The 25,577-nt window shown below is 40.6% G+C and overlaps 1 protein-coding gene across 6 annotated transcripts in view; it reads left to right on the top strand.

Moving 5' to 3' along the window:
• The window catches only part of FBLN5 (fibulin 5), a 53,256-nt gene that overhangs the window by 19,671 nt on the left and 8,008 nt on the right, over positions 1-25,577 (top strand). For all 6 annotated transcript variants that reach the window (XM_013940674.2, XM_013940677.2, XM_013940672.2 and 3 more), the window contains 6 exons: positions 12,825-12,947; positions 17,339-17,455; positions 18,595-18,714; positions 21,640-21,762; positions 22,307-22,433; positions 25,331-25,526. In XM_013940674.2, coding sequence (XP_013796128.1) covers positions 12,825-12,947; positions 17,339-17,455; positions 18,595-18,714; positions 21,640-21,762; positions 22,307-22,433; positions 25,331-25,526 — 806 coding nt within the window. The remainder of the gene's footprint in view (positions 1-12,824; positions 12,948-17,338; positions 17,456-18,594; positions 18,715-21,639; positions 21,763-22,306; positions 22,434-25,330; positions 25,527-25,577) is intronic.

Here is a 25,577-nt window from a genome sequence, read left to right as displayed (position 1 = left end):
TCTGCATCTCAGATTCCCATCTATAAAATGGAGGTGGTATTCTCTTTGTTGTATAGACTTTGAGCTTTAGCATTGGTTTTAAGGTGCTATAAGATCTATGGGTGGAAGTAGAAATAATAATCAGAAGTGAAGGATTTTATTCAAATTTCCAGTGAAGTGAATCCTGAGTTTCACTGAGTGCACAGTCAGTCAAGACCATCCAGATCAGTACATCTGTTTTATGGCAGGACTGGTACAGGGGAAGAAGGTCTGCCCTTATTCATTAGTCAATTGATTTACTGATTGACAGTTGGGGGCCAGGACTCCTGTTGGTGTTAGGTATCTTTCATTAGACAGACATCTCATTTTTTGCAAATTCAAGCTCTCATCTTGGCCTGCCTGGGAGGTTCACAACCATTCAGAACCTGTCATGCTCCTGCTCAGAACTGGCAGCTCTTGGGACTAAATGGAACACAACTCTCTGCCTCTAGAGGCTGGGCACACATGCTGTGAGGGATTGTTATCCTAGGATTTCACAAATTATGCAAATTTCTGTCTGAATTTATGCATTAAAGGTAACTGAATGGGTTTAAAAACAAAGAGAGAGAGAGAGGGAGGGAGAATGGGTAAAAAACCCTTGGAGATGAAACATCTCTTCTTCCAGACAGCCATGGACTCAGAGTAAGGAAAGAGGGCAGGAGAATTGCCAGTAGACATCCACATCACACACTAATTGGAACAAGCTAAACCTCCCATATCCACACAGTTTTCATTTATCCAGAAAGGTTTGGAACCCAGTTGGCCAGCGGCAATATTTGGCACATTGCAAGGAAGAATTCCAAGCAAATGTGGCTCAATCATTATAAACCAGCGAATGCCAAATCTAAGTTAAAGCCAGTTACTTGAGCAGGGATTATAGGCATTTTCCAATGATCACCACTGCAGAAATAAATAAATAAATAGATGGCTTGCTATGTATACACTCAAAGAGGAATGTTGCCCAACATGCATAGCTCTTTGCTATTAACAGTAATGAGGACACAGCTGTCTGGGCCTGGAAGCCAGTATTTGCAGACGATAATTTTCAAGGATTTTTCTTCTCCACTGGCTTTTGTCCACTACCCGTTCTTTGCTTACAAAAGACCCCAGAAGGCCCTAACGTTTATACAAGAATTACCTTGGGTTTATGATGCTTTTGAGATTATTTTAGAGCATGCTGACACATGGACAGATCTGAAACACAAATGAAATATGAAAAATAATTTTCTCCCCAGTAAGCTCCCCAACTCCCTTAAGGCCAAGCATAACACTCTCTTCACAGACAAGCAAGACAGCTCCTTGAGCAGCTGGCAAGGGTTGCTGCCATGGGCAGAGGTGTGAAGCCCTCCCTTCCCAAGGAGGAGTGCACAGCTGGTAACTCCCACAGCCTGCAGAGTTAGTGGCTGAGTCTGGGCAGAGAAGTGATGTGACTGTTGAGTTAGGTAAAACCAGCCAGCTCTGCAGAAGCTCTAAAGCAAGGATAAACTGATCCCGCTGTCCAGACATACATTCTGCAAGCACCCTACATGTGACCAGCTTATTTTCCCTGTTTTTATCAGCTAGGTTCAGGGGAGAGGCCTTATGTTCCTGAAGGAAGACGAAACATTGCAGTGTCCACTGTATGTGGTCTCAGCTCAAACAATTCAAGTGATGTGAGGCAAACTACAGCCATAGCACCTCCACCTGGAGCTTCCTTGTATCCCCAAACCAAACAGCTTTGGATGCAGTCAGTTTCTGAATGAGATGTTTGTGATGATAGTGGAAGTTTTGTGAGAGATCAGCTAGTGATGACTCTCATATCACTATTTCAGTTCTCTGTAATGCAGGTCCCTTGTTCATATATATATGCACAAGATCCTCTTTTTTTCATATATATGAAAGATTTTAAGGTATCCTATGAGAGTAACTTGAGCATCCAGATTGAATTCTCACTATGGGTAAGTACATTTTGCATACCTTGAATTTCTCTTGTATTTTCAAGGCTCCAATATGTCACTTGCACAGTTGTCTGTACAATATTCTTGAACACAGGTTGAGGGTTTTGTCCTGTCACATCAGGAGTGGCTGCATTTTACTGGAAGAAGCAAACCTTCCAATGAAAGGTTCTGTTATACCCTGCAGGTGGATATTTGCATCCCTTTGTTTCTGTTGTGGCTTTAATTTCTGGATTTATTTGGATCAACAGGGGGGTAGGACCAGATGATCTCCAGAGGTCCCTTCCAATCCCAGCTATTCTGTGATTCTGTAATTTCTTCTGCTGTATAAAAAGTAGGGCTGTTCTCCTCTTTACTAGTTGTTGTGGTCTATTCACAGTCACAGACCTCTTTAGCCTGCCAAAACACTTGGAAAAGGAGCTCTTAATGACTCAGTTAAAATGTACGGTCAAGAAGTTCACTTATTAGAGGAAATGTAAACTGACCACCAATTGGCTAAACCAGCTGGCTGGACTATTTGTGCTAGTGATGTCTCAAAGCTCCCTGGGGAATGAAAGCAGGAATAGCAGTTCTCTTCTTTTAGTTCTCTCATGCTCTGTTCCCTAACAGAAAAGACTGATAAAATTCAATAGAGGAGGAGCCAATAGTATTTCACAGAGATGTTTAAGGACTTTATAAATAGTGTTCTAAATTCTTATATCTTTAATATTTTTCTTCTTATGAAGTCTTTTTAAACTACCTGTGAAATTGCAGAGAAAAGATACAGTTCAGCCTTAGAAAAGTTAACTTCTTTAATATTAGTAGTTCTGCTCTTCTCTGTGAAGTTTTTTAAGCTTTCTCTAGAGGTGCAGAGTTTGGCACTTGCATGAGACTATTTCACATCATGCAGCAAAGGAAGAACTGTAAGGACCTTATGTCAGAAGTATGTTTTAATATCTTAGTTGTCTGTGCTTTTCCAGGCTCTAACTGCATTCCTTTTTCTTTTCTATTGCAATACCGTCACTTACATAACCTCCTAGGAGCTGGGAGTAGTCTCAGTAAGTGCTCACTGGCTCCTCTTACCACCACACCAACAGATCCCAATGTAGCATATGATCGTATGAAAGGTCATTTTGAGAAATGGATAATGCACCATTAACATTCTGTTTGTTCGGCTGAAAAATATGTTTACTGCTGATGAAGATGAAGCCACAGTGATGTAAGCAGCAGCTGCTTGGCATCTTCTAATTCAGCAGGTTCAGTATAGTCAGTAGGATGCTATCACATCTTTACACCATTCCTGCAGGGTGCTCAGGTCACTCTTGTTCTGCCATGCCACAGCTACTTGGAATAGCATATATGCAGCAAGGAAATACTAAAATTACCAAATCACATGCCCTGACCATGGATTTTATAAGTTGTGCAGAACCCAGATCAGGCAATTATGAATCCAGTTAGTACATCTATGCCCCATTGTGTGGCATCTCCACATTTAAGCAAAGCTCTTAATTGAGAGTGAGAGTTTGAAATCAGTAGTTTGTCTCATTTCTCATCCCAGAATTAACATGCAAACTGTACATTTGTGCAAAGGCTCTCAAACAGCCCTGGGAATAATCCAAGCAACCAGGTGTGTTCTTGTACCACCAGGGAGCCCTAGGAACTGGTGGAAAGGAGGACCTCTGATCAGGCAAGATGATGCAGAGTATGTGTACCACACACAGGACAGTGTTCTGAGCAGAAGGGGAAGAGGCTGCCACCACTTTTGTGCCCTTGGAAAATTCTTATCTGCATCACTGTCCTGTATATCTCAGTCACAAAAGCAGGACTAGACCTGTGTTCAGAAAGCAAAGTCCTTTCATGGTTAAGCTGTTGTTTATCATCCTTGAGTCATGTTAAAAGTGTGCTAGCTAAGGAAATGCTCTGATAGCTGGCAGGAGATCTAGAACCTGTGACACATGTTGAGCAATTTTCATACCAGGCAGAATAAGCAGCATTACAGATTCATGGCTCACACTATTTAGCATCTACTTCCAGGCTGACCCATCTATGTGAAAAAATACTTTAATCCTTGTTTAGCAATCAACCATTAACATAATGCATATGGGATGCAGACAGAAAATGAATTCAGCAATCAACGGCCAGTCCTCAGACACTGAAATATGCAATTAAACAGGTGTTTAGGGAGTTGGTCTTGGATAGTGTCCAAGCTCAGCTGGGACAGTTGTCCTTGGAAAAAAGCATTGACCCCCACACAGCAGCAGTTTGAATTTGGCTTCAGTCTGCACTTTAGGAATGTGGCATTGTTATTTCTCCCCTTTTCTTATCAAAATTAATTATCTTGAGGAAAAAAAACTTCTGAGAAAACATGTGATTTCACTGAGTAAAAATCTACTACTGAGGAAATTATTTCTCAGTGTCCAAATAAGGAATAGGGGAGAAGTTTGGGGAAAGTGCTCCAAGTAATCTTGGAACTGATATCCATGTTACTAAGCTTGGACGTTTAGTTCTGGCCTGTAATTATTCCTGTAAAAAAATAGACATCCAATCTTTGTATTATTCTAAAATGGAGCCCTGAGGGTTATAAATGACTGAATGAGCTTTAGTGTTTGAGCAGACAGAGATTCTGGAATGAGCTTGCAGTTTTGAGCTCACTGCAGGAACGTTGTATCTCGAGAACGGTGCAAGTTCCTGGCATTAGGCTGGTACCACACTGGGACTAAAATACAGACACTGAGAGAAGTAGAACCCCAAAAGAAAACACCTCTTATTAGAAAGGGGAAAAAAGCCTTCTTGGCAAATTCTATAACCGTGCTGCAGGATGTAGGCTCTCCCACTTGTCAAATTAACCTTCAGCCCTAGTGCATTGAATCATATGGTGCTGTTGGCTCTCAAATAATTATGATGGCAAAAACATGTGCACTTTTGTCAATCGTTGGTCAGAAGAATGAAACTCTGTCCTAGCTACTATGACCAACAGAAATCTGTGGCATGATTATCAGAATTCATTACTTAAGAGAGGAAGTCATGCATGCTAAATATGTTCCAAATAGAACAAAATGTAACAGTCCATCTGTGAAACAGCACTCATTGCCAAAAACATATTGTCTTGGAAATCTACTGTCCACATTGTCTTCCCTCTTCAATACAGAGTCCAAGCAAAGTTTCTCTTCTGATAGCCAAAGTGGCCAAGAATGTGGTTCTAGCTCAGAGATGGTAAGTCCATATCCGTCCATAATTGCTCTCTGCTAGGGCTGCTGTAAGCTTGCCAGCTAGCAGGGACAGGAGCTGTGATGGAGGGAGTGGAAGAGCCACAGCACCCTGAGCATGGACCTCGCTCATGGAGAGATAAGTGTAGCCACAAATCCCACCTCCTTCAACACTGGTGGTTGGATTTAGCAAGGCAATGGTTTCCCTTGTTCCTATAGTGGCAGGTGTGAATCATCTCCTTGCAATGGAGCTTCTTGGGTAAGCTTTCCACATGCATTGTTTCTGTCATGTGATATATAAGCACATGCTCATAAATATGAAAATGAAATTAATCAACATAATTAACAACTTCTTTTAAAAGTAGTCTTTTGTCAAGAAAGTGTTTTGCTGAAGAGCACTGATATCGTTGTCTCTAGACTGAGCGATTAACTAATCTTTAGGATTTTGTTTCCTGCTGTATTCTTTGATGCAATTCTGTGTACGTACAAAGTTCTGTTTCTGAGCATAAGAAAGGCAAATAATTTCTTTGCTTACAGATTCTGAAACTCTCTTTGCAGTGAGTCTGATGTGCTCAGCACCTCTGCTCCCTCTCCTCTTCTCTGCTGGCTTTCTGCCTCTTGAACCCACTCAGCTTTCCAAACAATCTCTTAGCTCCTGTATGTCTGCTTCTCCTAAACTGCAGCTTAGTCCTCTCTGGGCTCTTTGATTCAAAAAATTACCCATGATAATAACTTGCATTAGCTTTCTTTGTCTTGCTTCATAAAGACACACAGTCATTCCATGCGTCATGAAAGGAAGGTGTTTGGCATGCCTGACATCTTTAGGTTGATGACTTAACATCTTTAGTTTGATGATTTAACATTGCCTAGCATAAAAATGTTATCAACATTTTCTAAATTTTCCGTAATTACTCTGCCTTTGCTACAAACATCAGAGGTATAACATTGCTCACCAAAAAAAGAAAAAGAAAGAAATTTATGAATAAAAGTACAAATAAAAATTCAACGAAAAAAATCAGACATGGGCACATTTAGATTTTTGCAAAGGAGAAGTAATTTGGGAGAGCTTTACAAGTTCCTATCCTCATTTTCAGCAATTTCAGCAACCAAGATAGATCTAATGGCTTAGAAAATTAAAAAAGATGTAAGCATAAATTCTCAGGTGTGATGGTTTTCAAAACAGATAAAAATGCCTAAACAATGTTAAATTATTCAATGAAGAATGTAAGACACCACTTTGACCCTGTAATCTTACTTTTTTCGTAACACAGACCGTAGAACCTTACCCAGCACCCAGCAGCTGATAAGCCCATGATTTTTGCTAGAGCATAATTCAAAGAAGAGATACTGTTCAGGTACAAAGCTATAAAGTAATGGAAAATCTACCATATGCTTTACTATGTTTTTCAAATGGTTAATTGGTAATACTGATAAAGTATTTGCCTTATTTATATTTTGAATTTGTCTTCTAAACACTGAACCTCAGCACATTGTCTTCTGCCAACTTCACTGACCATCTCCAGCTAAAATCTTTGTTTCCATGAAGGTGTACATAGATCACTGTCAAATATAACTTGAACCTTTTCTTAAGTATATTAATAAACAAAGCAATATTTTGCTATGAAACAAGTTTTCTTGACTTGGAATTATTCTTTGGAGATTTCCTCATCTCTTTGCAATATCTCTGTTTTAAGTGTTGACACCAGAATTGTATTTCAGTAATTATTTTACTAATGTAATATACAGTGGTAAGAACAATTTCCTGCTTCTACTCAGTGTTCTCATGTTTACATCTGCCTTTTCAGTAATGCTGTGTCAGGAAGAATTCATGTTCAGATGATTCTCTTCAGTGACCTTAAAGTTATTTTCATGACCAACTTTTTTTACTCTTGATATATGACCTTGCATTTGTCTGCCTTGAAATGCATTTTCAAATGCGCCCACCATACCTAGCAAACTAGCTTTTGTATAAGAGTGCTGTTCCTATTTTAGGTCTCAGCTCTACCAGCTTTGATCTTCTGCATCTTATCCCAGACATAGAAAGCAGTAGATCTCAGGATCTTGTAGACACTCTCACAGAATGATTCCACATTTACCATTCTCTCTTGAAATTTCTGGTCTCCCAGTTTCATCCTCCTTTGTATGGCCAATGTTGAATATGTCTAGTCTTAATTCAATGGATTAGTGTCTTGTTTTTCTTTCTATGCTGTGCATATTCTTTTCTTGCAATATTATTGATATAAATGAGCATGGGCCTCAGTTGTGTGTTCCTTGTGGACAAGGGTCAGTCTAAAAGATCAGTATGTGTTCTGATGAGATTTAGCATCCCTATTGAGAAGTGATGGTGTTGTCCAGTTTGACATCTAGGTTTTCTTTCTCACTATATTGAGATGCTGCCCCCTTTTTGTATGCATGGCTTTTAAATTTTTTTTATATTATTTTTATTTTGATTATGGGCAATGAATTGAAAATTTCATTCACTGTTCTATGATGTGGCTAAATTCTAAAGAATCTGTGGACATGACTGCTTGCCCTTACAGATTATAAAATACAAAGCCAGTAATTTGCATGCTAAACACAATTAGTTCATTTATTTTGATATTGTAAATGATATCTATCCAGGCACCAGGCATCCTGCCATCCATTAAAAATACAATCTGTACCAATAAAAACAAAGCATCAGCACATCACATCCCGCAGAAGACAGCCGGCCAGGAATATAAAAACCACTCTCTCCACCCTTCCACTCCCCAGTGGAAACCCAATTGCCCCAGCCACTTCACCTCTGTCAGAAAGTCAAATAAATAGAACATCACACCCCAAGCTTGCTAGACTCAGATTATGACCAAATCACCACGGCCATAAGTTTTTTAAGGCAGACAGTTTCAGCTAAGAGAAAGGGATGCAGTTGGTTTTGGTGTACTCAGGCTCAGGCTCTTGCAGAAAGGGCTTCTGACAGACTTGCTATGGAGAACCCTCCTATTCATTCTCCTATTCAGTCCGTGAACTAAAGTCTGGGCAGCTTTGGATCTTTAAAACTTGTGACTTTCAGCTATGATGCTCCTTGTTCATTCTAGGTGGTATTTCTTAGGAGGCGTAGAGTGGTGTTCTGGATGGGCAGTCGCTCTCAGAATTCAGTTGGGAAGTAACAAAGTGAATTGTTCCCACTTGTGGTCAAATTTAATTTCAGTCTGGACTCATGCCTCAACTTCTGCCCTTGAAACTACCTGTGGGAGCAATAATATGAACACAAGAACTGGAGTGGTAGATGAGAAAATGTAGATGACTGATAATTTGATAGCACACAGCAGCATAATCAAGAGCTGAGACATCCAGGGCCACTTTTGGCAAAGCACTCCCAGGCAAGAAAGTTTTGAATAGGGATCCACCCTGCCCTGCCTTGGTTCCCTAGAGTGGTTTTAAGTACTGAACAGCTGTTCTCTCAAAATCAGAAACCTTTAAGTCAAACAGAGTCACTTGTCACTTGGGAAAATCTGGACTTGTACAAAATGATTAGGTATTAGGACAATCTTTAAAATCCTCTTGTTTTTGCAAGTAATTTCACAGCTGCAGTCCCAGTCTTGTCTCTAAGGGTAAGAAAAGGTGTGGTAGCTAAATAAGTCTTTCAATTTGCCGCTGGCCATGTTGGTAGTTCTCTCTCTGCTTCAGTAACTAGTGGAAGCTTTGAGGTTCAATGCATCATTAGGGTAGGACAGTCACTATGTGAGTAGCATAGAAGCAGCAAGAGTTTAGCTGAAAGAGCCTTCAAATGACTCTGAGGTCTCCTATAGAACATAATGCTTTCAGAGTGATGGCTAGTCCTTTACTTTAGACCTCAGTAGCCAATACAGAGGTTGCATGAAATTTCTGGGAAAGGGTTACATTTAAGTGTTAATATAACAGGAGGCATTTTATATTGGGCTGCATGACGGGCTAGAAGTCAGAAACTTTTGTGACCTGTTCTTGTTTCTATCTGGTTGAGCAATCGCAGGCTAGTCCTTTAACATCTTAGTCTTGAATTTCCCTGTTATAATCCAGGGGCACTGCTATTTATTGTCAAATGGGACATTGCAGCGTTTCATTGTATAATTTGATTTATATTAGGACTGAGGGGCTTCAAATAAAAATAGCCTAATTGTGGACTGACTCTGTGTATAAGGAGACAGGCCTTGCTTTGAATAGTTCTAGATACAAATCAGTGAGGGAGGCTGGACTTTGAAAGACATTTTGTTATCCACGTTATTCAAATAGGAAGCAAGGCACTGGAAGATGAAGAGCAAGGGTGAATTACCACAGGGTAAATTCTCAGCACATCAACTGCAGTGTGGTTGCTGCCACTGTGCAAGTCCCTTGTTGTGCACAGTTGCTACCAGCCTGTTTTCACTGAGAACTGATCTAACTCGTATTTGCTTCCTAGTTCCCCTCAGGGCAATTCTTCATCTAGCCAAAATCACAGAAGAGGTACCCAATAAAGTTAGGTACTAGTAAAGCCTAGTCTTTGCTCTTGGGATGCAGGTTATGTTTACTAAGGATCTTGAAGATGAAAGGCACTAAAAGCAGGTTTGGTATTATTAAAATCATACTTGTAGAATAGTAATGGATGACACCATATGATGCTTCCACAGTATTGATGCCAAAATCACCAAATACCACGATTTGTTCAACCCTTAGTACTGGAGTCAGTGGGGTTTCTAGGGTTTCTTTCTCTCTTGCTTAACTTTAGCAACTTTCCTGCTCTCCAGCTGACTAGACCTTACTTTGGGGCTCAGATAAATCATTGTGGGATTTCTTTCCATGGTGAAGACTGCAGCACAAGTTACACTGGGTCACTCTCCCAAGGTCCAGAGAATTGCATCTCAGGGACTTCTTAGCCGTAGGTGCTATCCTTGTATCAAATAATCCTCAGAGAATTTTTATTCCATGAATTTATCTAATCTCCTTTGAAACTACAAAATTATTGACAATTTTTATATTGTTTAGTATCATTTATATTTAGAATCACACTTTTACTCTGGTATTATATATCACCCATCACTAAGGCAGAGGGGGTAGGAGTGAGCTTTGAAGTGATATTCCCCTAGCATGTACACACCTAGGATTTGTGTTTGAATGGGACAGAAATAACAAGCCATGCAACCAGAGTAAGAAGTGGTTTTCACATTATTGACTTCCACTTGTAATTTTCCACCCAACCAAAAATGACCTGGGAGTGTTTTAATGTAGTTTCTGTGCTGGCACTTAATTCCAGAGAATTCATTAAAGGCAATCTCTCCGAGTTTTATGGATAGTTTTTGCCCCTGTTGAAATAAGGTTGGTTTTTTTTTTCTTTCCCTGTTAAATATCTAATTTTGACTTTATCAACCACACTACTTCTCACTGTATGTCCCACTGTGTAAATGGGTTAGGCAGGGCACCCTCTGTCTCCCAGCTCTGATTTTCTTCAGAAAAATATCTAATGGTATAAATTGTTGCACAGACATTTTTCCCAGGGTGTAGACATCAGCTTTCATTTAATGAGCCCATGTAACGTAAATAACCCCTGGCAGACCGGGGTATATTTGAATTGAGAAGGCTGCTTGCTAAACATTATTGATTTGATTGCATTGGCTGGGCCTGTCAGAGTTTAAAGGTGCATCATGGTAAGGGACAATGTTAGAGAAAGCCAGTCAGAGGCATGTAATATACAGCTGAGTGTATGCATTAAGACCCAGGCCAAAAGATATGATATTATCAGTAATGCTGTTTATACCTCTCCATTGCATAAAGCTCCCTTAATCAAGCCAGTGAGGTATTATTCAGTGTAAAATGAGGGGAGTCAGGGTGTTCTGCATGGACAGCTGCAGGCTGATCAGGTTTTCCTGTGGCAGCAGAAACTCCAAAGATAGCCTCAGCTGTAAAAATTTTGCTTCCAAATGGAAATATGTCTCCACTATCACTGCAAAAGGTAAAGAGTGAGCAGAAGCAAAGAAGTCTGCCTGGTAGATGGCAAAGAAAAGAGCACCGACATCTTACTTTTCCTGAGTGATTTTATTACTTCTCATCCTACTGCTACAAAGATGACTCAGGAGCAAAACTGATCCCACAGACACGCATTGCTTTCGGTGAAGGATGCATGTTCTATCCATGCAAGAAAGATGCGCCGCAGCAGGGTGGAGGGTCTGTAGACTTCAAAGAGCATTGCTATCACATGTGATGGTAAGATCCTGACCCTCATTTTGGACTCCACTGGGCCTCATGAGTTAAAATTACTGGAAGCAGTGAGCATGAAAAATGGATATTTACTTCTACAAGCTCGGGGTAGGCTGGAAAGAGCAGGGTTGGCAAGATCCCACTCCTAAAACAAGAGAACACAACAAATAGAAAGTTTTTTCATTTAGAAAACATTAATGTCATTCTTATGAAATTTATGGTTAGATAATGCCTGTGTTCCAATAGTACCAGTTATGTGTGATATGCTGTATGAAGGGAGGATTCATATTTTTTAACCCAGTCTCAGAAGCAACAAATGAAAAGCATGAGGAAATGACCGACATATCTATGTAATCTATATAGTCTAGACTTGTTATCTTGCCCCTTTCCCGACTTACCCCATCTTTTTGCCAACCCTTCCTCTAGCCAATAAATACTTGGGAACAGATTTCCTGCAGATCTAATTACCTCTCACTGTGCCACTCTTGTTATCCTACCAGCTTTGTCTCTCACCATAAATTGCTCTGATACAAGATGTTGGCAAGATAAGAAATCTAGACTCTCTCTGTATATATAATACACATTTATATGTGTGTGAGTGTGCGTATTTATTTATTTATTAGTATATGTTAGATATGCTGCTGTGATGGATCTGATTGGATCAGTCATTTCGTGACTGCTAGGATTTTACAGTTCACTGGCTGTACTAGGTGCCTCGCAGGCAGATCCTGAGACATAATTCCTGCCCTCTGCCGCATGCTCCAACCCAGTGTGTTTGTACGATACTTTAAAACATGACCCAACAAAGTTTGGATTAATAAGAATCAGGGAGGGATCAAGGGAGTAGCATTACTCAGATGACATAGTACTTCAGCAAAGGCCAGTGCACAGTATGCTGGAATAAAAAATAGTTTAGGTATCAATAAATAAAACATAGAAATCTGAGTTGGCTGAAAAAATGACACAATTTATCTTTTGCTATTTCCATTTCTGACATGTAGAGGCAAATACAATGCCAGAAACATCAGGGAAGAGATTGAGCAAGGAGGGATTCAAGCTGAACTTATGACTCTGAAAGGCATTTTTAATCAGTTAGGTTCCAGTGTTCTGGCTTATATAAATGGAGGAATGTTATTCACCTCCTTTGCAAAAAAAAAAAAAAAAAAAAAAGCCCACAACAAAAACATCCTGAGGGGTTGTAATAACATGCCAAAGACATCAAAACCAATATGGATGGTAAAAAATTAAAAAGAAAAGAGTTTTATTTTCAGGAAATTGATTCCAGTGAAGTATACATTTTTTTGTCAGGTAAAGGTTCAATTTGGTTGAACTTTCTGTCAGAAGAAATTACAGTGAAATTTTCTGTGTTGGTGGGGGTAGCAAGTAATATTTTGCATATGTCGGTGCCTCATGACAGTTGTGTTTGTGCCTCTCTCAGCTTGAACAGTCTCTTCTTGTTGTCTTTTCTAATGTTTTGTTGATATACTCTGTGTTGCAGATATTGATGAATGCGCTTCAGACTCCCACCAGTGTAATCCCACCCAGATCTGCATAAACACTGAAGGGGGTTATACCTGCTCCTGCACTGAAGGCTACTGGCTCTTAGAAGGCCAGTGTTTAGGTATGTTCTTCAGAAATGCTCTCTAAAAGGCCTTTGGCAGTTGGTTATTCTAGTAAAAATTTCTCCTCTTCTTTCATCGCCATTGCTTTATCATTAGCAAGGTTGGACTGTTGTTAGAAGAGTTTCTGAAGGTCCATACTTTCACGGTTTATCTGCAAAAAAAGGAAACCTCATGCAATATGGGATTTGTGCATGTGTGTGTGTGTGCCTGTGAATAGCTGAACTAATTTTACTGAGTATCTTTGTCAAGTACACAGTCAACTTTAGGCTACATGGAAACTAATGTCTTTCTTATTTTGTTAAGTGCCAGCAGTATGCTTGGCAGAAAGACTCCCTCGTGGAACAAAAATGCAGATGTGAATGCCATATGACAAGCATCCATGTTACACATGGGATTTCCATATTCCCAGTCTGAAAGGATCCCCTTTCATTTAAGATGAGTCACAAGCATATGTACAAAAAGTCTGATCTATTCCCAAACTGACATGTCCTTTCCACATAGTTACAGTCCTGCCCCAAAGACATCGGTATTCGATACCAAGCAACAAACCAGCAAATCCCTGGGTTCACCCAACCCTTGCTTGGGGACAAGAAAAAACGTAATTCTGAAGCGGGTGTTGTTTCTGTAGCTTCCAAGCAGTTTTATTTTGGTTTGGGGTTTTTTTTGTTGTTGTTATTTTTCTTGCAGCAATGTCCTGTCATCCTTTTAGTTCAGCCTTGTTGAAAAAACATCCCTCAGTGAACAGTACAGGAAATCATTCCAGCTCCCCTCTCCCCAGCCCATTCCCTCGCTGAATGTGCCCATGGGACAGTGAAGTACAGCGCTCCGAGAGAGATAGGACACAACTGCTTTTTTAAAGATTGCTCTTTAATTCCTTTCCCCTCAGCGCGGGCTGTTTGCCTGCCAGCTCTCCAGAGCTGGACCGTCCTGTCACAGCACCTCAGCTGCAAGGAGACCGGGGTTTCCCTGCCCATTCATCCCTGGAGCTTGCCCAGTTATTTTCCAACTTTCTCTTCCCATGTAGCAATTGCAGTGAAGGACTGACTCACGGCCGCTTTTCTAATTGCTGCTAAGAGCGGCTGTAACTCACCTGGCAGGCTTGGGGGGTTGGCGGGGATGGACATGATCCCGATCCAGATGTGGGTCTGTGCAGCGGCAGCTGCTTTGGGGAGCCAATGTCAGTGATATGAGGTCTCCAAGCCCCTCGCTCCTTTATCTCCAGTAATTCCTTTTCTCTCAGAGAAAGTAGGAAACTGTATTAAGTGCCCCAGGTTAACCAGGATTTCGGAAAGGAGCCATTCTGCCTGCTTGGAAGAAATGCCGAGTGGGCCGTACGGAGAGCATCTGCCCTCCCTTGCCCGTCCTCAGCGAGCCCGCAGAAGGGCACTCGCAGGCGGAGGGTGGCTCGTGCAGTGCAGATCCGCTGACCGAACCTTGTGCCAGGGGCTGTACAGGCACGTGTGGCAGGGCGGAGGTGCCGGGAAAGGAGGGGGATTCTGCTCCGCATCATCTGTTGCGTTACCCATTTAGTTCTCCCGGTTAAAGCCCAAATTTAAGGACTGTGTGAAGCATTCAGGGTTTGGACATGGATCTAAAGCACTTTGCTTCTTCATGGATATACCAGAGAACTGAAGTGGCTGCTTTGCTTAGAATTGATTTGAGTATCTGCTTATGACATTTACAAAAGGCAGTAACATCCCAGTGCTTGATTTAAGTAATTATGGGGTAGAGTATTACAAGGCAATGCAAACTGTGTTTAGAGTCACTACATTTTTCTGTAAGTGTCAAAAACAGTCTCAGTTTTCCATGCTTTTCCATTGGCCCTGGAGAAGTGATTTTTGCTGGCATAAGGCAGTAAAAGACCATTTAATGTAATCAGAGGGCTGGGCTGGGTTTTCAGAGCCAGGCTCTTTTGGTGCACTGTTAGTATACCACAGTTAGGAAACGCTACACTATACTACAAATCTATTCTAATTATTCCAGTAATGTTTACACAAGAAGAGCTGCTACAGCAGTGTCCACATGAACCACTCACAAAAAGAAGCCCTATAAGAGTAAAGTCCTTATCCTCAAGACATAGCAATCTTGAAATATAATCCTGCAAAAGGCAAAGCATTTATTTAAATTAATGCATTGTCCCAGTGAAATGGAGTATTAATTTGCTTAAAACCAATGTCACTTTTTGCAGGATTTGGGCCAAGTCTACCCCTTGTGTACATACCATAGCTGACCCTGGCCTTTGGGTTATCTTGCTATTTAGACTGAAGTGGAAAATGGAAACTAGTAAGGGTAAAACTTAGTGTCAGTGTCCTTGTTATTTTATATAGAGAGAATATTTCCAAGACTTCTGACATTTTCAGAATGGCTTCCTGAGCCCTTCTATGGCAAAATTCCCCCAATAAGGCCAACAGCATAGACTTGAATTACCGGATGTAGCTACTTATACAACAGATTCACATCATTATTGTTTTTATGGTATTACCACATCATGTAAATGTTCAGGTCATTCAAGAATTCAGTTTCTCAAAACATTCTTAATATTTAACACCAAAACAGGAAGCAGCCAATTTAGCTAATAAATAATGAACTGCTGGAATTTGTGTAGCTATCTATGCATGTGTATGTATCCAAGGAAGAATACTGCCATTCTGATGTTTACATGTGTTAGAACTTACAATGGAAGTCACTTCACCAAAACCTGTGCCTTTGGATTTTACTCACTCTGGCAGACTAACTGGAGATAATAATTTTCTACTGCACTAACTTAACTTTATGCCCGCACAACTGGTTCGGACTAAACTGATATGAGACTGGTTTAACAGAAAAAGAATTAGGCTCAGTATGTCTGCTAGGAAGAGTATGAGGACTATAGAAGGTCTAGTTCAGACAATTCAACTTTCTGAAATTGTTGGAAACTATACGAGCTGGCTTTTGGGGTATGGAGTATTCACAATTTCCAGTAAATTCAACAGAAGCTGCAGATTCTCAGCTTCACTGAAAAATAGGCCAGGCATCATTCCCTCAGAGTATGACTCTCTGTGGAAGTGTTTATTTGAATGATGTCATCTTTGTAGCTTAGCATTTGATTGAATGCTCTTGTTTGATACTCACTTGAGAGCCTCAGGGTGGATGTTCAGACCTATCCCTCCTTCTGTGAGTCTTCCATCAAGCAGGTTTGGGATTTTTTCAACTTATCCCCAGACTTTTACATAATTATATTTTTTCCATACACAGTTCTGCTTTCAGGTTTGAAAAAGAAAAGGCAAGAAATAATTTGCTATTCCAATAAAACATTCCACAGTGGTCTTATTTACACAAAGTACTTATACTTCCAGTACCTGCTTTCTCATCTGCTGTCATTATAATAGCTCATGAGATCAGCAGGGATGGATATGAATCAGGGGTAATATTTGCTCTGAGATCTTATTGGAAACACCCATAAGGGGAATCTGAACGGAAACTTTATGTTCAGAAGCATCACTGGAAGGATGCAAAGCTTTGTGGGTAGCCATAAAGAAATCTCCATAACTCAAAAGTCAGTTGATACCAAAGGAAATGTAAAGCTTTGGAAGAGACAACCGCTCCAGGTCTTTCATTCCAGTTCCTAGGCAAGGAGTAAGATTCTTCTAGCACGTACCATCATATTTATAGTGTTCATGGAAGATTTTTAGGGTACTGTCATTCTGTAAATTAGCCCTGTTTATCTTATGGTATTTTATTTTGCTTATAACAGTCAAATGTATCTATTTCTAATGCTGCAATTCAGCCAAGACTGTTATTTAATTTTGGCAGCAAATTTGTTTTCACATTTTAGATCATGTAGTTTGTCAGTTAAAGATTCATATAAAATGGAAATGGGAATGGGAATGTGACTATTGGGGAAAAAATCTTTAAAGAATATCTTGTCAAAAAAAGAAGAAGCACTTAGGAACAAATACTTCTTGCTTTTCTAGGTAAGTAGCTTTGGTACATGTGGAGGTGAAAAAAAGTTTCTCTCCTGATTCTGACAAAACCCTGATACAATGCTGGCTGTGCTTGTACTGACTGGCTATCCAAGCTACCGGTACGCTTCAGAGTCATCACTTAAAGGGACTGACCCTGAGCTTTCTGATGAAATATCATTAAATAGAATGTTACATGCATGACAGTCAGTTCATAGGCATTGATATATGTCAGAGGTGTATAAAAATACACTGCTGCATTCTTTTGGGTAGAGATGTGCTTTAACTATAACTCTGGATCTGAACACCTGAAAGTTTGGCTGTTAGATCTGTGAATAGTATGTTGGCTAATTTCTCTGTTACTGGTATAGTTGATTCAATGTGTGTGTTGCTTTGTATCTGCACGTGAAAATGCAGACCATTCTGCTTTTTGTCTTTTCCATTTGTAGACATAGATGAATGTCGCTATGGCTACTGCCAGCAGCTGTGTGCTAACGTACCTGGTTCCTATTCCTGTACATGCAATCCAGGCTTTACCCTCAATGATGATGGAAGATCATGCCAAGGTACTGTCTATGGTCAACCATGAATGAAAGCTTTGGTCCCAACCCTGCAACACCCTTAAAAACTTGCTTAGTTTTTAGAATACAAGTAACCTTCCTAACATTGCGTTTGAAAGTGTTTATAGGTTTGTCTGTCTGAGATATTTCTGTAGCCCTCATGTGAATGTATGTGTTTGTCTTCACCTAGAAGGGACACAGAAGCAGGGTGACCAGTGTATCAGTAGAAATATGCACAGAGGCCCAAACCCTCTAAAATGTAGTTACTCAGCTCACTGAAATTACCAAGAGAGAGGCACTGAAGTATTTTGAAACTCTGAAGCTATGTGACTCTCCTGAGACAGGAAAACTCTGACAGATCAGGAAAGTAGACCCAGGTCTCCCAATCTCCAGACTAGTGTCCTGAGCATTAGACCACCTTTTGCTGTGACATGCTACCTGAATCAGAGTAGATATGACCTCTTCATAGAGCCTCTCCCTAGCTATCCAATACTGCTAAGCAGCTTCCCACATACTCCAGGAAACAGCCTGTGTTAATGGTGTGAGGACTTTCCAGAAGCTGCTAATGTCCTAAAAGGAAAAAATTGTTTCTGTCATAGCCCTAGGTTTACATAAGGACATTCCACATTATATTATTTTCCTCAGGTGTATCCTGCTGCATTTTGTCTCAGGTCTTTATGACAAAAAAATCATTGGATAGCTTCAAAATAACACAATAAGCACAAAAGCCTTTGTAATAAATACTTTACCCCCATGTTCTGTGCTATTTTTTTGTTACAGTCAGAGCATGCAGGTTTCCTCTATGGTTCTTCAGTTGTGAGTGACCATCTTTATCCATTAGAAATGAGATCAGGAGTCAACAGTCATGTTAGAGCTGAGCCTCACTGATTTAATATAGATCCAGCCTGAACACCAGCACGGTGAAGACATTCCCAAATGCTTTGTTTCCAGGCAATCTTGTGTTTCCAGTATGCTTTTTCCAGTCATCATCCTGAATTCCAATTAACAATAGTGACTTGGTTAAATTTTTTCAGACCAAAGCATTTTGCCTGTACAGCTAATCTCTTTGAAATGCTTCACAGTAATGAATCAAAAACAGAGTTTTGGGAGAAGTCACTGATGCAGTGAGCATTATTTTCCCACAGATGTGAACGAATGTACAGGCGAAAACCCTTGCACTCAAACCTGCGTCAATACTTATGGCTCTTTTCTCTGCCGCTGTGAACCTGGCTATGAACTGGAAGCTGATGGAGTTAACTGCAGTGGTAACTATCTTCAGTTATTTATTGTTTTGGTTGCTTTAATTGTGTTAAGTTTTCTCTTTCCAATGTATTGTTCCGTACATGCTTTCTTAAAAGTCTTCTGCATTGGGCTATGGTTAGCAGCAGGATAGCTCCAAACAATCTGATCTTTCTTCAAGTTAAAGCAGGCAGCAAAATCCCAGAAAAGCATGATGGAGTAGGGCTGCAAATCATTTAAAAGAAATAAGTTAAATATTAAAAAGTTCTAAGATAATGGTAAAGGATAAGAAAATGCTTTCAAATATTGAACAGGGAGCAAGTAAAATAGGGATATTTCTAAAGCATTCAATCCATGATTCAAGAAATTCGCATGTGCATAAAGCACTTTTCTATATGTCTGTTGAATGCATGTATTCCTCTTGCTCTTATGCTTGCACACTTCTGCCTGAGACCTTCCCCAGTTTCCCCTGTATGGCTCTGGCTACATTTCAGAAACAATACATGGTTTCTTAGCATAGCTGTTGCTGATCCATTCAGCACATAGCAGATAACTCAGTGTTTATGTCCCTATTCTTTTTCTTCTCTTGTTTTTGTTTTTATTTTATGGCTTTATTTTAATTGAAGGCCAATAGTTAAACTTGTTTCTGTGCTTAATGTTCCCACAGCCTGATAAAATGAGAGAACCCAGCCAATATTTCTTGGAAGAAAAAACACACTGGAAAATATTTGTTTTTTAATTTACAGTAAACAGATGTAACATGCTGTTTTTGAGACAGAAGGCATGTGATATGCAGTATGTGTATAGATTCGTGCTTACAAAGCTATTCTTCCCTGCAAACCTCATTATTACAAGGAAAAGGATTAAGACTTAAATCTCTAAAGGGTCTTATACATTTAACATTCAGAGCTGCAACACCTAACTTAAGATTTCTGCTTTCAAATGGAGTTGCTGCTTCTGAGTTAGACTCCTGGGCCTTTTACATGCTTCTGAGACCATCAGGGGCCTAAGCAAGTAGGTTGAGTGCAATGTCACATAAGCATTGCCAGTAGGAAATGGTGACAAGAGGTGTAGTGCTTGAAACTCATTCTTGTCTGAGAGTTAAACCAGCAAGAGACCTGCCTCCACGCAGACTCAGAGCAGAGAACCTTTTCTTGGAGGAAGGCAAGCACACTACCTTGGCGGTGTCATGTGTAAATGTGCTGAGGCGCAGGTTGTGTTGGTGTTACCAGGTCCCTCGGCACAGCGAAGGACTTAGAGCGCCAGACACAGGAAAAGGAGAATCAAATTCAAATCTGTTCTTCTCTGCCTAAGCTGGAGCAGAGATCTGAATGCTTCTGCACAAGCAAATGCCTGTCATGAGCAGGTTAAATTTCTCTGGATGAGCTTCTTTCACTTCCTAGGCAATCATTAGATATAGCTGAGGTTCGCTAATCTGTTGGGTTAGTCCATGGCCTAGCAATTTTTTTACCATGAAGATGGGAGATATTCCCACTGCAATTCAAGCATAGAGACAGAGATTTGAACTTGGCTCTCCCAGGGTGTTTCCTAATCCCAAAGCTCTTCCATCTGCATTAGATGTGCTCTGAAGTGCCTACCATCTTGGCCCCTGTGGTGAGATGGTCAGCAGAACCCCAGAAGGGTCTAGGAATAGTGAAGGTGCATCTATCCTGTATGGGCTCAGCAGCAGAAACTTAGGGCCCTCTGGATGTTAAGTGCCTTCAGTATCTGACAGCAGCTGAGCATAGGTTTTATGAATCTGATGGTGCTGGAGCATTGGGTCACCTAGAGGAGGAGTTTGATATCTCAATCCCTTTATGGAGTCAGCCCTCGGTCCTTGTTTTGGCAGTAAGATGGTTTTTTTCCAGAGAATTCACTGGGGCAAGTCACAACAATAACAGGACTATGTAGGTGTAGTTCCTTTCATCTCTCTCTTGATAATGTGGTTGTGGACATAAAGCCACTTGAATATATTTGTACTTCAAATACTTTCCAGTACATCTGTACAAAACACCAGAAGTGGATAAATGGACTGAGCCCAATTTAGAAGAAAGGGAAGTTCAGTCTGAAGAGTAAAAGTGATTTGCCTGGGAAAGTCAGTATGTCAGAGCTGGGAATAAGAACTTGGGAGTTCCTGGCTAGGACTCTGGCCTTTGTTTCTTTCTTCCCCTGAACAGGGAAATAAGGAAATGATTAACAGCAGCCTCCCTCAGTCTAGCGCCTTTGCATGAGTTTTTCCCCTCAGTTAGCCACGCTTCCATGTGCAGCTCTGAAGTTCATCTCCTCACTTGAATACAGTTCTGCAGAATACAATGGCTGGTCAAGTCATGAGTAAAAGGGGGGGAAAAAAACAACAACATGATTTCTGCTTTTAATCAGAGATTTGACAGACTGCTTAGCTTCCTGGTTATCTGGAAGATCACTAGGCATTCCAGTAGGTCTAACCCAAGCTGGGATGAGCTTGAAGTCTTACTGGAATGCATTGGAAATAACTGACTAAAGGCTAAGAAACAGCCAGGGTTGGCTGCAGAAGTTCTGCTGGGACGCATGTGTCTCTGGGAAAGAGAAGTTTGCTCTCCAGAAAAAAGAGGAAAAAACCCCAGCAAAGTCTCTCCTTACAAATTACAGTTGCAGCTTTGTTGCTCGAGTAGCTCTATCTCTGATGTAAAACAGAACTGAAAACATGGCCAACTGGTGACAGGTATTCTGAAAAGAAAAATAAATAAGTGAGAGCCATACAGCATGTCCAGCAACAGCCTTGGTTTCCCTAGGAGGAAAAGGTTTAACAAAGAACTTGTTAAATAGTATTTCGCCAGGTTGCTGCAAAGCTCTGAGGAACTGGAGGGCACCAACCTCCAGCCAGGGTAACAGGCTCACAGTCCGGATCCGCTTGGGCGACTGCTGTATTGACTGTAATGCCAAAGACTCTAAGCTTTGTTTTACCACTGCAGACATGGACGAATGCAGCTTCTCCGAGTTCCTTTGCCAGCATGAATGTGTGAATGAGCCTGGTTCTTACTACTGTATCTGTCCTTCGGGCTATATTCTGCTGGATGACAGCAGAAGCTGCCAAGGTAAGAACATTCCAGCTCTGATTAAAACCTGGGGGGACTAGCAAATAGGTCCTGCGTCTGGAAAGAGGCTTTCAAGGACTGAGATACTTGGTCTTGGCATTGCATAATGAAATACTTGTAGGGGCCAGTTATGCAATTCTGGTGAGAATGTCATCACATGAATAGATCCACTGAGGTCACTTGGGGCACTGGTGTAAGAAAGACATTACTGACTAAGAAACAGTTACACAGTAAAACCCTCAGATGTGCTCCTCTCCTCTGCATGTCTCTCTTTAGTAAGCAAACTCTCTGAGGTCAGAGAGATTGAGCAGCAAATTTCTTTTTGCTTGTGCAGCACTCAGCACTTGGGAGCACTCCCATAAGCAGAAATGAATGCAGTAAGAACTGATCTTAAAAGAGGATCCAGTTATCAGAATGCCACTTCACATGGTGCAAGGATGTTTTTGCATTTTGGGGCAATTCCTTAAGATGGAAACTGTTTTTAAGGGTGGTGTCTTGAACAGATTTCCCTGCATTAGCCTCTCTCTTGTTTCTTGTGTTTTAGATATCAATGAATGTGAAAATAGAAACTTCACCTGCACTTCACAGCAAACGTGTTTCAATATCCAAGGAGAATATAAATGTTTAGACCCAGTCAGATGCGAGGATCCTTATATCCAGATTAACGAGAAGTGAGTAGCACCCACAGCCACAAGAGCAAATTCTATCTGTATGAAGCATATCTAGAGTGAACCAAATAAACTGCAGTTTTGCAACACAGCCATGAAGTGTGTCTAAAGAGCTATAGGTACATGCTGTTGCTGCATTTACCACTAGTAAGCTTTATAAAAATAATAGATTGCAGTTCCTTACCAGGTCACCAGGTGGGATATGATATGATATAACATGATATGATACTCAGATGTGTGGGAACTTAGACTGCAAAAACACTTATCAGTGAGTAGAGAAAACAGCAAGGTTTGTAATGTAATAAGAGACACTTAGTAACATTACTAATGGACTTCATATATGCTCAAACACAACCTGTTTGTTAATATGAGTACTTCTTGTGAGTATTAACTAGCTCATGTCTGGGAAGTACTTTATAAACATTAGATGCTAGTTATAGCAGGATGCAGATAGTTGCCTACTACTTAAAGGTTAAATATGCTGAAAAGTTTACAGGCTGATTTGCACTGTCTTGAAATTGGGTATGTCTGAATGGGGTTGTTAGCACTGTTACTGTCTAAATTTGGAATTATTTGACCAGTGATTCTTGCAGTGAAAAGAAAAAATCCCACATTTCTAAAATTTGCATGATTCTTTTACATTTTTAATGTGCCTTCCTGGGGCTCAAATTATTTCAGCCCCAGACAGGTCACTATATATTGCAGTCCATAGAATTTCATCCATAGTGGTTGCACTAAACCTGAGATTGCTTGGTAGCCTAATGGATTTTATAGAAAAGCAAGAGATGAAGAATCCAGTTCTTTGCATGATAATTTATGCATGTGTTCATGTTGCTGTCTGGACTAGGGTAGCTGAGGAGTGGGCACATGTTCCATTCTGCCACTTCTGGCTCAGAGCTGGTAGGGTCTTAAGCTAGAAGTTGAAATGTCTTAAACCCTCTGTATCTAAATTCCTCAGAAGCTATCTCTGGAGCCCTTACAGATCAGCTTGCGCTAAACTCTTGATCTCTGAGCTTTGTATTTGGTGGCTTTGGCTTGCGTCTAGATGTGACTGTATTTAATTTGTGGTATATGTCTAGAAGTGGTCAGTATAAAAGTCAAATGAATTCTTTGCATCTGTGTTCTCTGTGGAAGGAATTGGGTGTTTCCAATGCCAGGAACCTTTTTATAGGGCACTCACTAGAGGAACTGTCTGAAATTGGTGTCAGTAATGGAAGTTATAGAACAAATAGGCAAAAAACATACTCTTTTGCAATGAGTTCCCCAACATGGCTCTTATAAAGGGACATCCTGTCTCACAACTTTATTGGAGTTCTTTGAAGCATGTGGTTTAGGGACGTGGGCTGATACAGTCTGCTTGGGTTTTGAAAGGCTTTTAACATAAAGCTTTTAAGGAAATTTAGCAGCCATAAGAAAGAGACAAATCCCTGGCAGAAATGAATAAAAAGTTGAAAGATAAGAAATAGAGTGTAGGATTAAATTGTCAGCCTTCACAGTAGAGTTTGGCAGGGCTCTGAGCTGGACCTACTCTGTCCAACATATCTGTAAGCAACCTGGGAAACAGGATAAACAGTGAAGTGGCAAAGTCTGCTAAAGTATCTAAGGACAGTAAAGAAAAGGGCAAGCAGAAAAGAATTACAGAAGGATCATACAAAACTCAGTGACTGTGCAAAAAAAATGGCAAATGAAATTCGGCGTAGATGAATGTAAAGTGAAAAGACGATCCCAGCCTCACATATGAAATAAAAAGCTCTGATCTGATCGTAATGACTCGGAAGTGAGATTTGAGCATTATTATAGGGAGTTCTGCCTATAATAATGCTCAAATATTGAGTTCTGCCTGTAACACTCAGTCTGCAGTGTTCAGCAGAGATCAGAAAAGCAATATGAATGCTAGGTGTTACTAGGAAGGGAATAGAAAATAAATCAGAGGATACCCTTAGAGCACTGTGCCATTGTGTACTCATATCCTCAAGGCTGGGCAGTTCCACCCCGTCCTCTCAAGAATATAATACAGCCAGATAAAGGTTCATAAAGAGCAACAAAGATGATCAAAAGCAGGGCATGTCTTCCATGTGAGGAGCAACTAAGTTAGGACACTTCAGCCATGAAAGGGGTCAAATATGAAATTCTGAGTGGCATGAGAAGGATGATCAGGGTTCGACTGTTTGCTGTCCCTTCTGACAGACGAGCTGGGGGCATCAGATGAAGTCAGCAAGGGACAGTTTTGAGAGAAGGAAAGGGGTTGGTTCTGCCCATAGCCTGTTGGGGTTGTGGGACTCCCTGCCGCCAGGTGCTGTGGGTACTAAAAGTTTGTGTGGGTGTAAGGGGAAGTTGGACAGGTTAATGGAAGAGAAACACATTAAGGGCTAATGAATACAAAGAAGGTCTCTGCTTTGATCTACTGGAGAAAGAACAGAGAGTTTGCTAGAACTTTGCTTTGACCCAGGATGGCTTGTCATATGTTTCCACATAATAAATAAAGGATTGTTAAACAAAGAATACAGTATATAGCACCACCAGTGTACTGATCCAATAATTCATGGTTTTGAGGACACTACAGTTTAAATTACTGTCAGAACAAACATGTACACTGGGAGGCTATTCTGCACCTGCAGAGCTGCTTTAAGGAAAGTACAGAATTTTGAGTGATCTAAGGAGGCTAAAGATGCCAAAATATTTTGGCAAAGCCTGGAAGGCAAGAGGAGGAAGGCAGGGATATAGGCAGGCCAGAGTGGCAGCCCAGATAATATTAAAAATGAACAAATTCATTACAGGTTTCATTAACTTTGGTAGACAACAAAATTCTTTTATTTATTTATTTCTGCAGCCATATTAGCATATAAAGAATTAGGTGTTACAGGATTTTTCTAACCACTGTTGATAATCCTCTCTATTAGTCGCTGCATGTGCCCAGCTGAAAACCCTGGTTGCAGAGATCAGCCATTCACCATCTTGTACCGAGTCATGGAGATGGTGTCCGGGCGGTCTGTGCCTTCTGACATCTTTCAGATGCAAGCAACAACTCGCTACCCTGGAGCCTATTACATCTTCCAAATCAAATCAGGGAATGAGGGCAGGGAATTCTACATGCGGGTAAGTCTGGTGCCTGTACAGAGAACCTGGAGTATCCTCTTGTCCTTGAAT

This window comes from Apteryx mantelli, chromosome 4 (assembly GCF_036417845.1).
Source record: "Apteryx mantelli isolate bAptMan1 chromosome 4, bAptMan1.hap1, whole genome shotgun sequence".
NCBI lineage: Eukaryota > Metazoa > Chordata > Aves > Apterygiformes > Apterygidae > Apteryx > Apteryx mantelli.
Note: the sequence above shows the minus strand (reverse complement) of the source record. Positions and strands in the feature narration are given on the sequence as shown.